General features: G+C 40.0%; 1 protein-coding gene across 3 annotated transcripts in view; it reads left to right on the top strand.

Annotated features, from left to right (window-relative positions):
* Nucleotides 1–15,239, top strand: part of ARHGEF25 (Rho guanine nucleotide exchange factor 25) — a 418,106-nt gene extending 402,867 nt beyond the window's left edge. For 2 of the 3 annotated variants that reach the window (XM_075851969.1, XM_075851971.1), the window contains 7 exons: nt 972–1,022; nt 2,432–2,509; nt 2,673–2,864; nt 4,641–4,821; nt 6,591–6,811; nt 6,956–7,105; nt 8,468–15,239. In XM_075851969.1, coding sequence (XP_075708084.1) covers nt 972–1,022; nt 2,432–2,509; nt 2,673–2,864; nt 4,641–4,821; nt 6,591–6,811; nt 6,956–7,105; nt 8,468–8,572 — 978 coding nt within the window. In that variant the 3' untranslated portion in view covers nt 8,573–15,239. The remainder of the gene's footprint in view (nt 1–971; nt 1,023–2,431; nt 2,510–2,672; nt 2,865–4,640; nt 4,822–6,590; nt 6,812–6,955; nt 7,106–8,467) is intronic. The other variant, XM_075851970.1, reaches the window with a different exon arrangement.
* Nucleotides 15,240–15,649: the final 410 nt, after the last annotated feature.

Here is a 15,649-nt window from a genome sequence, read left to right as displayed (position 1 = left end):
GGTTCCAGTGACCAGTATCCTAGGGGCAAACGTTTTTTAAGTAACAGTCTTTTCAGAGTTGTCTGCGTTTTTACCATCACTTTTTGTTAGAAGAATCCAAAAACAATAACCTGATCACAGGTTGTCCGTTTTCCAGCGGCACAACCACACGGGAAATTAAGCATGACACAGTTCCCATTGAACATTCACTAACGGTTTGGGACCTCTAGAGAGAGATAGTGAGAAAGATGCTCCAGCTCATGGATGGAAGTCTCAAATGATGGACCCCTTATTAACTCAGAATACCATAGTATTAAAATGAAGAAAAAAAACAACATTTATTCTGATGCCCTACTCATTTTTTATGCAGTTCCATTCAAACTGTAATCAAAGGGGTAAAAAAAAAAATATTAAAAAACAGTCTGCCATACAGAGGCATAATTTGAAGCTTCTGGGCCTCAATCCGTACAGATTGTATGCCACCTACCATATACCATTTATAATATTTGTGTCTTATGTGGCAATGGGGCTTCCTCTGCACCCCCTATAGTTACGCCCCTGCTTCCATTTTTCCTACTATATATTCCAGGAGACATTAATTTTATCCCCATCTTTCTGCCCCCTTTTGAGCTTAGTCTATGAGAACAATACGTTTAGGAAAATAGGGCGACACTTAGGTAGTAGAAACCTCCATTACTGCTTTGACTAAAATTGAGACCTAGCAGAACTAAGAAACAGCCCACTCTGACATACTATTCCTGAGAAAACTGGACATGGAGGACCGATGTTTCTGACAGATTTCTACAAGATTGTTAGTTTCAGGAGCTTGTAGAACCCTTTAATGACTAAAAATGACATATGGCCACCCAACAGGACACATTCAATAGGAGAACAGAATCATTTTTTTTGGTATTTAGTTTGATATGTATTTACTATAGTAAAGGTGAATGAGGACTTTTTTTTAAGTAAATGCATATTTGTTTCCAAACTAGGACTTCCTCAAGTATTACAGCAAAGCCGCACAAGACACAACAGAACTGGAGGTTGGTGATGACATCACTCTGGATATGGGTTGCTTTATATTATGTGGATGAATATGTTTCCTGCACATTGGGTGATGCTATTACAGTTCTTGACTGCCATTTTGTATGTGCATATCATAGGTATAAACTCAATTGTAGTTCTATGTTGCATTCCTAAACATCTCTGAAAGCTTTTTTTTTTTTTTTTTTTTAAATTAAAAATAATAATAGTAATAAAAAAATACATTGCAGTCAATGACAAATTTCACAGTGCACTAGTAGTTATTGTATATTGAGTGACACAGCAAGATCTCAAAAGTGCAGAAATCCATTTTTAATACTCATCAGCCATGACCTCTATTGCGAAGTAGCAGCTCAAACAGATTTGAGCACCCTCTTAGCAAACATAGGGGTTTCTGTGGCCTTAGGGCTTGTACACATGTAACAAAATTGCTGCAGCAATTCCGCAGAAACTAGCAGACATTCCGCTGCGGAAAAATCGCACCATTTCCTGCGTTCTTTTACTCCAGAAAATGGTGCAGATTTTGCTGTTTTTTTTCAATGTTGGGAGATGGTGACATCTCCTCTGAAGAACGCAGCAATTCAGTCCACTTTCCGCAGCAGGAATTGACATTCTGCGGTACGCAAAATACGCACCGCAGGTCAGTTTCTGGTCGGAAATTTTACACAGCGTGTGGGTGAGATTTTTTTTAAATCTCACCCACTTTGCTGCTACTGTATTTTGCTGCGTATTTTCCGTCCGCAATTACGCAGCAATTCCATTACATGTGGACGAGCCCTTATTCTGACTCATGTTCAGATTCATGCTGCCTATGCATAATTATAATAAATCTAATGTATAATATTACAATATAATGTGCACTATATATGCTCTAAAAGCACAGTATAAATGCATGTCACCTAGTGGTATTTAATGGTACTACAGTGTTTATTTTTGTGTTTTGCTCCGTCTTCCCCCCCCCCCCCTTTTAAATTGCTTTGGGTTGTGGTATTCCAGTCATTTGTTCTTTCCTAAACAAAATATAAACATCTAGCACAAATATGTTAGGTGGCTATCACCTAAACTGGCTTACCTGCAGGATCACAAAACAACCTTCATTTTTATGAGTCTACATCAGATTATTCTATGATCAGATGAAAGATCTTTTGATGGTTGGAATGGCTGGTAGGTAAATCGACAGAAATACAGCCTGCCAGATCCCACTTTTCCAGATATATGTTGATCATCGGACCTGGGAACATTCTGCACATGTCAAAATTTCACTGAATAGTTGGCCAAACAACTAAGCGCTCTCCTTAAGCTGCATGTAGTTGAATGACATCACTCAAATCCACACAATAAAAGTTTCGATGAAGCATGTGTACTCTTTCTTGCAATTGTACCTTTGGTCAATCTTTGAATTTTTCAGAAAGCCGTGGAAGTCATGTGTTTTGTCCCTAAAAGATGCAATGATATGATGAACCTTGGTCGGCTGCAAGGGTTTGAGGTATGTGTTCCCTTTCTTCTTTAAACCATAGCGGATACAAACAGACAATGCAAGGGATTTTGCTTGCTTGGGTCTTTTAACGTGCTGGATTTTTTTTATTTACCCGCTGTTTTATATATTAACTATCTCACTGCTGTCGATGTGATTATTCTCTTTATTTTAGGGAAAACTCACAGCTCAGGGGAAGCTTCTCCAACAAGACACATTCTTGGTAATAGAGCAAGAAAGCAGTTTTCTGACCAGAGGAAAGGAGCGGCGGGTCTTCCTCTTTGAGCAGCTTATCATCTTTAGTGAACCCATTGACAAGAAGAAGGGTTTTTCACTGCCTGGATACATCTTTAAAAACAGCATTAAGGTGATCATCAGGCAGTAATGGATGGTCTTGCAGCTGCTCAGCCTTGATGTAGAAAAAGTCACGACCGCAGTGCTCATCACGAAGTAGCAGCTTCATAGTTTATCAATAATACCAGTTATATTAAAATATGTGTTTATTTTTATCCTCTGTGGATCACATACAGTAACTAACGGTGCCCATACACATTAGACAATGCTTGGCTGAACTTGCCAATTTCGTTGGGAACAGTTGACGATTATGTGTATGGGGGCCACCCAACTCTCCCTGTTGGCAGATGGTGGAAAAAAGAAGGATCAGGCATGTTGGATTTTAATGCCCTTTTTCCCATGGGATGTAGGAAGCAGGGAGCATAATGGGAGCAGAGGTTTTTTATAGCGGCTTATTCCCCTCTTCCCATTGACATAAACATGCACATTTGGCCGGGCTGAGGTCATGTTTATGGGGAAATCGGGAGGAATAACTGTCGTCCAACAGATTGTGTTTCACCTATAGTGTTAACCGGTGCTAATTACCAAGCCTACCCCCTCCCTGTTTTGAAAAGAGATTTAAAGGGGAAATAAGGCTGACTTCTGACATGATATAGAGAAAGGCTGGGGCCAGCGCTTGCCGACTCGTGGCTGCGGATGTCAGGAGGAGGTTGGAGCTGACAGCCCGTAGCCACGGACATTACATAATGTTTGTCTGACAGCTATTTCATGTATGTATGGCCAGCTTTATAATTTTTTGTCAGAGATTTCCAGTAACCGTAATCTCAGATTGGTGATAAAAGGGCTTGTAGGGGATCCCAGTCTCTTGAAATCATTGCTAGTACAAGTTCACAAACTCCACCAATTCAATCTTCTGAAAGTATCTATGACATGTCAAGATAATTTGTGACTAGATTTTCGCTTTAAAGGACACTCAGGTCACCCATAATTCACCCACAATTCACCCACTAGCTGGACTCTGGATTGGTTTTGGTCAGTTCTCAGGCATTTTGTTTTCTCTTCATCTACAATAGCACTCTTTGGGTCAGAAGTTTGAGCATACATTTTATCACAATGCACATTGTTCCTGCTTTTTTCCTACATTATATTGATTGTGGCTGCGTTCTCCATAGTAAAGTGGCAGCAATATTTACTGGTGTGGAAAGGGAAAGCTGCAATTTGTATTGACCAAGTCAGATGTGGCGCACTCCAGTGTATTGTGTTCTGTGAAATGTGTAAAGTGCTTTGATAAAAGTCCAAATTCATCATTAAAGCAGATAAATAATTTATATGATGTGAATCTAATGTTCATGTTGTTAGAAGTTGCATTACTTTACAAAGTTGCACTTCAGAAGAGTTCCCTTTCTGTGCGTAGGTTACGGATTGGTGTATTTTGCCCATGGATTTTTTAAGCATACCCATTTACTAAATCAAAGTATAGCAAGTCACTTGCCACTGCAGAGTGCAGAATTTTACATCAAACTCCTCATGCATTCAATGTTTAGTTGTATGGTCATTTGTAATCTTTTTGTATAAGTTGAACACGCCACATCACAACCAATTCTTTCCCATTTTCTTACATTTTTGCATGTAAGGGCAGCACTTGAATGATATGGCTTTGGCAAGTAGGCTTATATACAAATTCATATACAAGTACCCCTTATGTTCAGTTCATTACAACCTGCCACTGAGGAGAGAATAATACAAGTTCTATTCATAATCATTAATAGATTTTTAGCTTGTGTGACAGAATTTTGACAGGCTTGGTGAACAGATTTTTAATACCATATATTTTTCTAATGTGTTTTAGATCAGCTGTCTAGGAATTGAAGAATCTGTGGATAATGACCTCTGTAAATTTGTACTGACATCACGAGGTACAGATCGTAGTTTGGTGCATTATATATTGCAAGCCTCTTCTGCTGACATTAGAATGGCCTGGGTTCGAGACATTGGGCAGATACTGGAGAGCCAGCGTAACTTTCTTAATGGTGAGTAACTGCCATTAACTATGGATGTCATACTATTTCTGTCATGTCTACCTAGTTATAGCAGACACATGTATCTACTTGTCCGGAGGAAAGAAAAAAAAGATCTGCTTTACTTCCAGAAAAATCGCTACGCTTGTCCATGATGTCTGGTACTAAAACTCAGACCAATTAATAAAAAGAAGCAGACTCTTTTTTTTTTCTAATCCTGGACAACATTTCAATGGTTGATAAAATTATTCCTATGGGTCCTGACTGATTTAGGCTCTGTTCACATTGTGCATACGTCAGGGAAATCTCCCTGCGTATGCGTGGAACATAAAGTCATGTCTTATGCCACTTTATCATACAGTTGCATATGTTTCTCATAGGGTTCCATGCAAAAGAAACCTCTAGAGGTCCGTGAATGATCTAACGAAAATATAAATAAATCAAAAGGACTACTCCCTGCACACGGGAATTCAATTGTAGTGAATGGAAAACCAAATCAAGTCAGTAGTTCTATTCATCAGATGGACATAGCCATTTATCATTGGTAAAAAGGGACCCTGGTTGCAAAAATATTGAATATTCCGTTTTCAGTTGTATATGGTAATAGTTATTTTCTAGGAACTCATGCTGCCAATTTGTTGTTACAATTCTGACCCATCAAGTAAATATAATAATAAGTAGATATAATTTGGTAGTTAAACGTTTTATATATCAAATAAGTATTTTAATAATCTCAATGTTTTAATGTAGTGCTTTCGTTGCAATTGAGAAATAAATGCTTTGCTTTTTACCGGATGCAGAGGTACAATGGGCCTCGTGTACCAGAACTGTCTAAGAGTGCGAGTAGCCTTGTTACTCTTTGGAACTAGTCGGGTTAACTTCCCTCATAAACTGCACAGGAAAAATTCAACCTGATCTCTGGTTGCTTCGAGCATCAAGGACTCATTTTTTCTGCTAGAAGGTTTTGATACATAAGGCCATTACAGGACTATCAGGACAAACCCTGCCCATATGCCCTCTAAGGTGGTCATAGAGGGGGTCCCTACAAGAAGTGGCTCTGGCTCTGTTGACTACTGCCTGGTAAAATCAGCTGTCTGCCTGGAGTTTCGGAAGCTCAGCCGATTAATTCACTCACAAATTAAATGGATGGTCCAAATGATGAGACAGTCCTTTAAATTTACACTCGATTGTCTTGAAATGACCTGTACCAAATAAATTTTGTCCTCACCTATTTATAACCTAATAACTACAGAAAACAGAATTAACTATAAGGGTATGTTCACACGGCTTATTTACGGACGTAATTTGGCCGTTTTCCGCCTGGATTTACGTCCGAAAATGCGGCTCGATAGCGTCGGCAAACATCTGCCCATTGAAAGCAATGGGTTTTACGTTGGTCTGTTCCCACGATGCGTATATTTACGCGTCGCTGTCAAAAGACGGCGCGTAAATAGACGCCCGCGTCAAAGAAGTGCCTGTCACTTCTTCAGACGTAAATGGAGCTGTTTTCCATTGACTCGATGGAAAAACAGCTCCATTTACGTCCGTAATTGACGCAGCGAAAAAGCGCCTCAACATGCCATTACGGTTGAAATTACGGAGCTGTTTTCTCCTGAAAACAGCCCCGTAATTTCAGCCGTTACGGACGCTGCCGTGTGAACATACCCTTAGACAGTAAAACATCAAGTCCCAGAGGCAAAATAATCGAGGTATAATAAGTAATATTGCAGGAAAATCAGTTCCTCACATTACATTGATTAGCATGGTATCTCTATTTCCAGCACTTCAGTCACCTATCGAGTACCAACGACGAGAGAGCAAGTCCAATAGTCTTGGCCGATCCAGTAACAGCAGCATGATGGATACAAGTCGTGGGGGTCTCAGACCTCATTCTTCTGCTTCTATGGATAGAAATAAAGTGCCCAATCTCAAGTCATACAACTCTTCCTTGCCATCCCTTTACTTGCCCAACAATCCTCGCGATAGTCGATTTGGAAACAAGGTAAGCCTTTACGGATTTTTTTAGTATTATTGGGTAAGAATTGTTATTGATATTCCCTCAAATGAGACTTATTTTTTTTAGTTTTCAATGAAAAAATAAAAACAATATTGATATAAATTCCGTAAATTTGTTATACTATCACAGGTTCATGCTTTTCGGAAGGGTTCACACTCAGACGCCCTCCCCCCAGCAGTTCTTACCCCAGCACACATAAGTATTGATTTAAATCATTATCCAGAGCCCTCCACTTCTACTGTGTCCAATGGAACCCCACAAAGTGACCCTACCAGTCGGGTAAGCAGTAATAAAATAAAATTGACTGTGAAGATTGTTTGTTTGATTTAATGTAATGAAATAAATGCAGTATTTGGAGAATAATAGTTTTATTGTTAAGGGTGTTTCTACCGTGCAGGAGTTTTGCAGATACTAATAAAATCCCCAACAATTACATACCTAGGGTGTCTGACAGCATTTACAGATCTGGACAGAGTTGTTCCAGCCCTGCCAAAATTGGCCAAACAATCATTTTATGCCCATGGGCACTTTTAGTCTGCAGGTTTTACGGTAATGAATGACTCATTTTTTCATTTAATTATTATAAAAGTAGAGTCTTTCTTATTTTTTCCCATAACTATTTGTAAACTATTTGTGGTAACTTTGTGCTTGAAGCTTTGTATCATGAACATGATCATCATCAAACACGGATACTGAATTACATTACTGATGAGGCATCGTATACATTATATTGTCTCTTATGCGTTCTGATCTGTATTTGCGACTGCTGATAAGTTGGGAATTAGTCTTAGGTCTAAGGCAGGCGGAAAAAGGAAAAGGAATCGGATCATGTTTTATTGCATGCTATATTACGGGGCTATTCTACCCTAGAAGCATTATTTCAAGTTAGAAAACTGTACCTTACGGAAGCACCAAATGGTGAAACACGAGGTGCACTACGGGTCTGCACAATGAACTGCCGTATATCTTCATCCACACAGTACTGCCAAGTGTATGAGACCTTAGTCCATATACCAAGAGACAGTGTAGTCTTGTGTAGTCACTTAGCTCCTTATAAATTAATAGGCTGCATACTTATGTTCTGCATCTGCAAAATGAATCAGAACTGAAAATAATATTCGAGTGTAAGGTGTTTTACATCCCTGTATTATGCTCTGCCCCCTCATGCTTTGCACTAGACCTAACACATAATGGAGTGTTCGAATTAAGCGCTTATGCACACGACCGTGTTTTAAGCAGATCCGTTGTTCCGTTCTGCAAATTATAGAACATGTCCTATCCCTGTCCATTTTTGCGGACCCGTGCCACCATTCAAGTCTGTGGGTCAGCAAAAATAAGACAGCACACAAAAATGCCTGGTAAATCCGATCACGTGACCTTCCTATGGATGCGGACCGCAAAATACGGATGAGACATGGAAACAACGCAGAAATATACAGACATACCAAACAGTTGCAGAAGCAACTCATAGGCATTACGGACTCAAATACAGACACTAGGATCCGTAGTTTGCGGCCCGACCAGCAGCAACGGTCGTGTGCATGAGTCCCGATTGTGTTATGCTAGGACTACTGTCTTTACATTATAACTGTACGCAATGAGTATTTGTTTTGACCCTTATCGTATATCTGTTTCGTTCAGAAGCTAAGCACGTTGTCCCGGGAGCTCCCTGGCTACGCCTCAACCACAGATGAAGTGAGTATACCTGCTCCTCGGCTAGCAAAGTTGGATGAGGACGAACTGTGAATTTTGTCCTATTGTACAGTGTCAAAGTAGTTTCTTATATTGTCTGGATGGATCTGTGGCCTCAGAGGAGTAAAGAGAAGCCTAGTACTCTTGTCCTTGAAAGCATGTGAGAAGGGAACTCACCTTATTTTTGCCTTTTACATACCCAACACCATCTACATGATGTCAGCTCTATAAGGAACTTTGTTTATATGATGACGTTCTTACGAGAAAAAAAAAGGCCAATGAAGTCCCAGAAATGTTTGGGTGGTATTCAGTTCACTATGTGCTGATGCATAAGAAGACTTCTAATCCTAACATGAGAGACTGAAGGAAACATGTGGAATACCAATTTATGGCACTCTGTGACAATGGGTTTCAATAAATGAACAAATGTGTTTCTCAAGACACTTGAGAAAATTTGTAACTATTTCATCCATCACCAAATTCAGCAGAGAGCGATCTTTGGATATGAAGCTCTCTACTGACAACTTGACAATCACGAAACTGGCAGAATATTAAAACCTCACGCCGAGTAACTGTTGGGCATCTTGATGGGAAGTCACTAATATTGGTGAAAATGCCATGCCTGAAACTATCTAGGTGTGTACCTTGCTCTCTGTGGAAGAGGTGTTTTTTGTAGGCTTCATTGAGATTATTTTCCACTTGTACATTCTATACACCTACCAGTGTCCACAAAGTTTTTAAGGAGTATGCAGTTCATCAACAATCCTAAGTAGATGTGCAATATTCATGTACTTTTTACTCTTTACACTATAAATTATAAGCACATACACATTTTGGATTAATACATAGGTTATATCCAGATATAGGTTTTCGTCCAGTTCACTACAATTATGCCCTATGACAACTACAGTACTTTTTTGTTGATTTACAGCTGCAGTATTTGTGCATAGAAATACATACTTATTTACATCAATCATTTGTGTGACCGTTAGATTTTAGGTTTGAGCATTGGGTAAATTATATGAAAACCACTGGTCTGGATAGAGCCTTAGATGAGATGGTCCACACACATCCAGTAGCTTTATTTATATAAGGAAGTTATACCCAAAGCTGCCGTCATATGGTGAACGACCCCTTTCTATAGATAGAATAATATACTGTATGGAACCATTCACCCCCCCAATGACTCCCACTACTTATAGCCTGGTTTGTTCACTGTCTGTTGAATTTCTTTTTGACACTATGGAAATAAAATTTCACAAGGGTTATTCCTGTGCCATCTTCCAGACATCTGGATCGCATACACCGCATTTAATCTGTAGTGGCTATTGTACATTGTCCATGTAATTTTACTAAACTATTGTAATTTAGAAATCTGGTTGATTATTGACCCCGCGATATGACCAAAAGTTTTGTATGAATGTTGTTATTTAGCTTGTTACCAATGTACTTAACTTAAATGCCAACCCTGCTAATCCTTATATTTCGTCCTAACCGTATACAACTTTGAAATAAAAACTGCTAAATAATATAATCATCAAACCCAAAGAAACCGGGAATGAGAATCTAGTGTAGACCTCATTTCATCTGTATGGCAAATCTGTATGGTAGAACATTTACCATTCAAGTGGACGGGATTATTATTATTAGTCTATGAGGGCAACTTGGGAAGTCCAGTTGATGCATCTCACATATAAAATCTATAGTAATAGCAGCCAAAGAAAGAGTAGCCAAAGAAAAGAAGTAATTTATTCTTACTGTATGTACAGTAACTAAGTATACATTTTAGTGGGGAGATATGATGTTACCCCCGCGTTTGAATAGATGGAGCACTTAATCGAACTCATTCCTTTTTCCCTTATTGATTTTTCCACACATATTATAGGTTATCAGCAAATTAAGAGAGACTAGGTGGTTTGGGCTTTTAAAGAAGTCAGGAGTATATGTCGACAGCACAAAAAAAAGTGTTAGATTGATTGTTGCTTCTCTTCCATACAAGCCATCGTCATTCTATTCTATAATTGCAATAATGTCACATCTGTCATGACGAACATCTCTCCTTATGAACACAGAGCTGAAACCCTATCACAGGTCTTCACCCTAAGCCATATTTTAAACAGCATTATACCAAATAGTAGAAGATATGCAATCTGAACTGCTTTGTATATTTCTCTATAAACATACAAGTCGGCAGGTCAAGCGAGGCTGCTGTCCGTATATGAGATTATGAATGATCAATGAATATCTATTAATGTCCCAGATTACTTTGTAATCTCATTTGTAGCCAAATTACTGAAGGAGACCAGGTAAAATCCCACTGATTTTCATTCACCCATTTCATTCTCTTAGGGCCTGTTCACATCAGCGTTGCCCGTCCGTTGAGGGGGTTCTGTCGGAGGTTTCGATGCCTGCGCAAAAACAACAGAACCCTGTCACAACGGTGATAAACGGAAGGTTTCCATCACCAATGAGATCAATGGTGATGCAAACAGAAGCTAAGGTTTCCGTTTGCCTTTCCATTGAGGGGTTAACCCGACCGAATCCTCCGCCGGAACCCCTCAACGTAAGGGGAACACTGATGTGAACGCAGCCTTATAACCCTGACACCCATTTACCAGTAAACACTTTAAGAATTTATTCTTTGAGACTGTCAGATGTTTGTTGATAGGAAATTGCATGTACATGTATATATGAATACAATGACATTTTGTAGATTTATTTTATTGCCCCATCTACAAGTATGTTCAATTCAAAAATATATATAAGCTATGAAAGGATAACGGGAGTGTCTGCCACTGATACACTTTAAAGGGGGTTTCCAGTCCTAAGAAATTGATTGCCTATCCTCAGGATAAACCATCAATATCTCATTGGTCAAGGTCCAACTCCCGGCAACCCCGCCGATCAGCTGTTTTGAAGTGGCTGCTGTTTTTCCTTCATTCCCTTTACTGCTCGCACTGTGAATCGCCAGCACACTTGTAGCGGCGTTTCACAGTATTACAGCCTTCTCCCATTCACTTCAATGGGAGAAGGCTGTAATACTGTGAACCACCGCTGCAGGTGTGTCGGCGATTCACAGGGCGAGTAGTAAAGGGAATGAAGAGGAAGCAGCTGATCGGTGGGGGAGATGGGAGTCGTACCCCAACTAATGAGATATTGATGGCCCATACTGGGGATAGGCCATCCATTTCTTAGGATTGGAAAACCCCTTTAAAGAAGGATTTTTCAAGGTCCTCTTTTCTGTAAGAGTGCCCATACACATTAGAGCAAAATCCGGCTGAACCCGCCTATTTCAGCGGAGCAGTCTGACTATGGGATGTGTATGGGGATATCCCGAACCTCCCCTGACAGTAAATGTCAGGAGAAAGAAAGTTTGGACATTTGGATTTGAACCAATCCTTCGCCCCCACATGAGAAAAGCCGATGTCAGAGGAGTCCGACAGCAGCATTTTTCCCTTGTCTCTATTCAAAACACATGTACACTCAGCCAAGGGGGGAGTCGAGAGGAATAGCTGCTCAACAGCTATTTCTAATGTTTGCGCAGCTTAATACAACTTAATCACTATGGCTGATCTTGGTGGGGTTGAGATGGGATTAGGTATGGTATGAACGACTGTCTTAGCATGCATTGGAGGAGGCTTGTTGGTGTGTTCTGGGTTATAAGGTCTGCTCCATATGTACCTACAATGCCAGTCAGTCATTGCTCAACCATTCGCTTCAATTTCAATTGTAGTTATTTACATATATAAGGTACGTCCCAAAAGTAATGAAAATGATTTCCAAAAAAATCCTTTTATTAAAAAAACATACAATTAGGCTCGATCGCCTTCAAAGTAAGTCCCTTTGGACTGAACACAATGATTCCAGCGAACACTGCCATTCTTCTTAGCAGTGCTGGAAGTTTTTATGTGAGAGGTTGTTCAGAGCCCTCTTCGCAGCTGACTGGACGTTTTCAACAGTACCAAAAAGGTGTCCTTTCAGGTGAGTTTTAATTTTGGGGTACAAAATAAAGTCACACGGTGCCAAGTCAGGGCTATAGGGTAGGTAATAAAGGATAGGGATGTTTTTGTCCCAAAAACTCCCTCACAGCCAATGATGTGTGACTCAGCGCATTGTTATGGGGGAGGATCCACGTTTTGGCAATGTCAGGGTGCACTTGCAAAACGTCGGTCCCGATCCAGATCAGCCTTGATAACGGCTACATTTTCATTGGTTCTTGACGTTGAAGGCCGCCCTGAGCGCTGTTCATCCTCAACAGCTTCCCTTCCATCCTTGAAGCTCTTGTTCCATCTGAAAACTTGGGCTGACGACAAAGCAGCTTCCCTTGCGCTGTCTTCACTAATGTTTCTGAAGCTGTTTTTCCAAGTTTCACGCAAAATTTTATTGCGTAATGCTGCTCGATGCTCTTCTGCATTTTCGTCCATGACAAGCATGCACTTTTGTAACGTACCGACGCTTCAAAAGGCTCAGGCTCAACTGAGGATGGTCAGACCGCATACTTGAGATACCCCCACAACAACCTCCATCCCCACCTTCCTCATGCAGCTCTCGTGGGGAGCGTAAAAATAATTCTTATTACTTTTGAGACGCACCTCGGATGTAATCCCAGAGTGGGTGGCATAATAATTACCATTGTTGCTTTGGATGGACCATGGATTCAACTCTGATGAGGACATCTTCCGCATAGAGTTTGTATATTCTCCGTGTCCCTATAATATATGCTGGTAAATTAATAGGCATCTCATACCGTAGTGAGTTTGCTCTTAGTTGGGATTATAGATTATAACCTCCACTTGGTCAAGAATGAAGAAACGTAATTTTCCATTAAACCCATAAAAAATTCATGAGGTTTTAAGATTTCGTTTTAGTAAAAGGGACTAGAAAAATGACAGTATAATCTGTTGATACAACAGGGGTCATATATCATGCATGAAGTAAACACATCAGAAAACATAGTGGACGTTCCTGCCCCATATTTACTAATGTATTACTCCATATTTTACCTGAAATACCAATAGCCATGATAATCGTAGAGCAAGACCGTGGCTAAAAACTAGTTATATATCGACATATATATATCAACGTATTTTAATTTTCTTACCTACAAAATAAAGGTGACAGACTAGGGCTGATCTGCATAATTTTCTTCATTTGGAGTTGCGACACATTTGTGAATAGTATCACGACACATTATGTTGCATCGGTAATAAAATAAATAAGATACAAGAGACAAAATGGCATTTTTATCAAGCAGAACTGTGGTATAATGTGCATCAAAAAGTGGTGCAAGCATCATGAGATTTGTAATAAAAGATTTGCGCCACTTTTTATCTACATGTACAACACATTTGAAAATATGTGGGTGAAAGGGGTGAAGAAAAACAAGATGTGCCAAATACCAATATTAAATATGTACAGTATATTTAATACATGTGTATGTATATCATCCTGGTCATCCACATTTATTAGAGACATCCGTTTTGTAAATGTAAACTAGAAATGGCTGACGTCACCTACATGTCAACAGTTACTATTACTAGCACTTTGTTCAGCAAATATGTCTATCCAATAAGATTCCGCAAAGTAGAAAGCGAGATGTAAAGTAGATTACTTTTATTGCATTCTCAGTGTATCGTGTTTCAATTTATTATGGTTTTTTTCTACATGGGGCCATATTTAGAATATTGAATGGGGTCTTGTGAAGTGCCTCATGTCAGCTGGTTAATAAGTAATGGAGACACGCTCTTCAGAATCTGTCACACACTTCTCTGTGAGAGGAAAGCACGGCCAGTGTACAGTGTCGACTTCTCTATGGATCGATGCTTTGTATATTACTTCTACTTTCAGTTGAAGTGAATGTCCGAATATGGCTCTGTTCACATGTACCGGTAATAGGAGTTCTTTTACATTGATGCAGTTTGGTTGTAGTTTTGCCTATTTTTTTTTTTTGATAACGAAGTTCTAGCAAACATTCCTATATTTGATTTGCTTCTAAGGAATACCACAATTGCAGCAACATGGTTTTTTTTTACGCCGTGATTTTATGTCAATGGGGAAAAAAAAGGCAACATGTGTGGCAATAACAAAAGGGCTCAGCATGCCCTAATAATCTTGTGGTTCTCAACCTCTGAATTTTTTTAAAACCCTGCTTGCTATAATGCAACATATGACCGGTACATGTGAATTTGCCCTAATGCCAATGCCACTCTCCAGTCAAAACATAATAGAGACCCTTTAATTTTTTACCTCTGTTTTCGGTAGTTGTTACCCCTGCAGATTAGACTAGTGCCTGCAGAGACATATATTCCAGTTTGCGACACTATACTTGGGATCTGTCATTGAACCTAAGTGATTTGTGGTGTCACTACACAACCACCTCACTGTTCCTTCTAAAGTTTGTGGGTGCCACGGGGTGTTTATTTAATACACATCAGCATAATTCAAAGGAAAATCAGTTTCTTCTGGGAAAACCACAGAGTAGCACACACAGGGAGCCCTCCAGATCGTATTGTTTCCTTCTGTTGCCTGCTTCCCCTCTGTCCCTTCGGAGGCAGGCCATTGTATCATAATCTTGTATATGCATGTTTTATGGAATACTGTCTGATCTCAGCACTATGTTGTACAAATATAAAATGGAAGCTCGGATTGGGGATGGTAGCAGGGTAGGGGGTGCAGAATATGAGATGTTTTTGTTTACTAATAAAGCTTTTGTTATATCAAAGGTGAACTTTCCCCTTCTGGTCTGGTGTCTTTTCTCTTGATATATCCCATATTGTTCACATATTGGGGCCAATAAGGCGGGATTCACACGACCGGGTCCCGCCCAAGCCCGAGTATCGGCCGGTAAAATCGGCCATTTTGCCCGGCCGGTTTGCATAAAGTTTTGCATCCGTTCCGGGCCGGGCAGATCTGGACAGTGACATCAGCGGCAACTCCTGAAGGGGAATCCCTATGTGTTCGGGGATTCCGCTTCAGGAGTTTCCCCTGATGTCACTGCCCAGATATGGACAGAGACATCAAGCGCTCTGTCCAGGAGCGGAATCCCCGAAAACACGGGGATTCCGCTCCTTCAAGGAGCTAAAGTGCGGCTAGCACATAGCAGAGCGGGGAGATACCTCCCCGCTCTGCTAT

The sequence above is a fragment of the Rhinoderma darwinii genome, chromosome 2, assembly GCF_050947455.1.
Source record: "Rhinoderma darwinii isolate aRhiDar2 chromosome 2, aRhiDar2.hap1, whole genome shotgun sequence".
Classification (NCBI taxonomy): Eukaryota; Metazoa; Chordata; class Amphibia; order Anura; family Rhinodermatidae; genus Rhinoderma; species Rhinoderma darwinii.
Note: the sequence above shows the minus strand (reverse complement) of the source record. Positions and strands in the feature narration are given on the sequence as shown.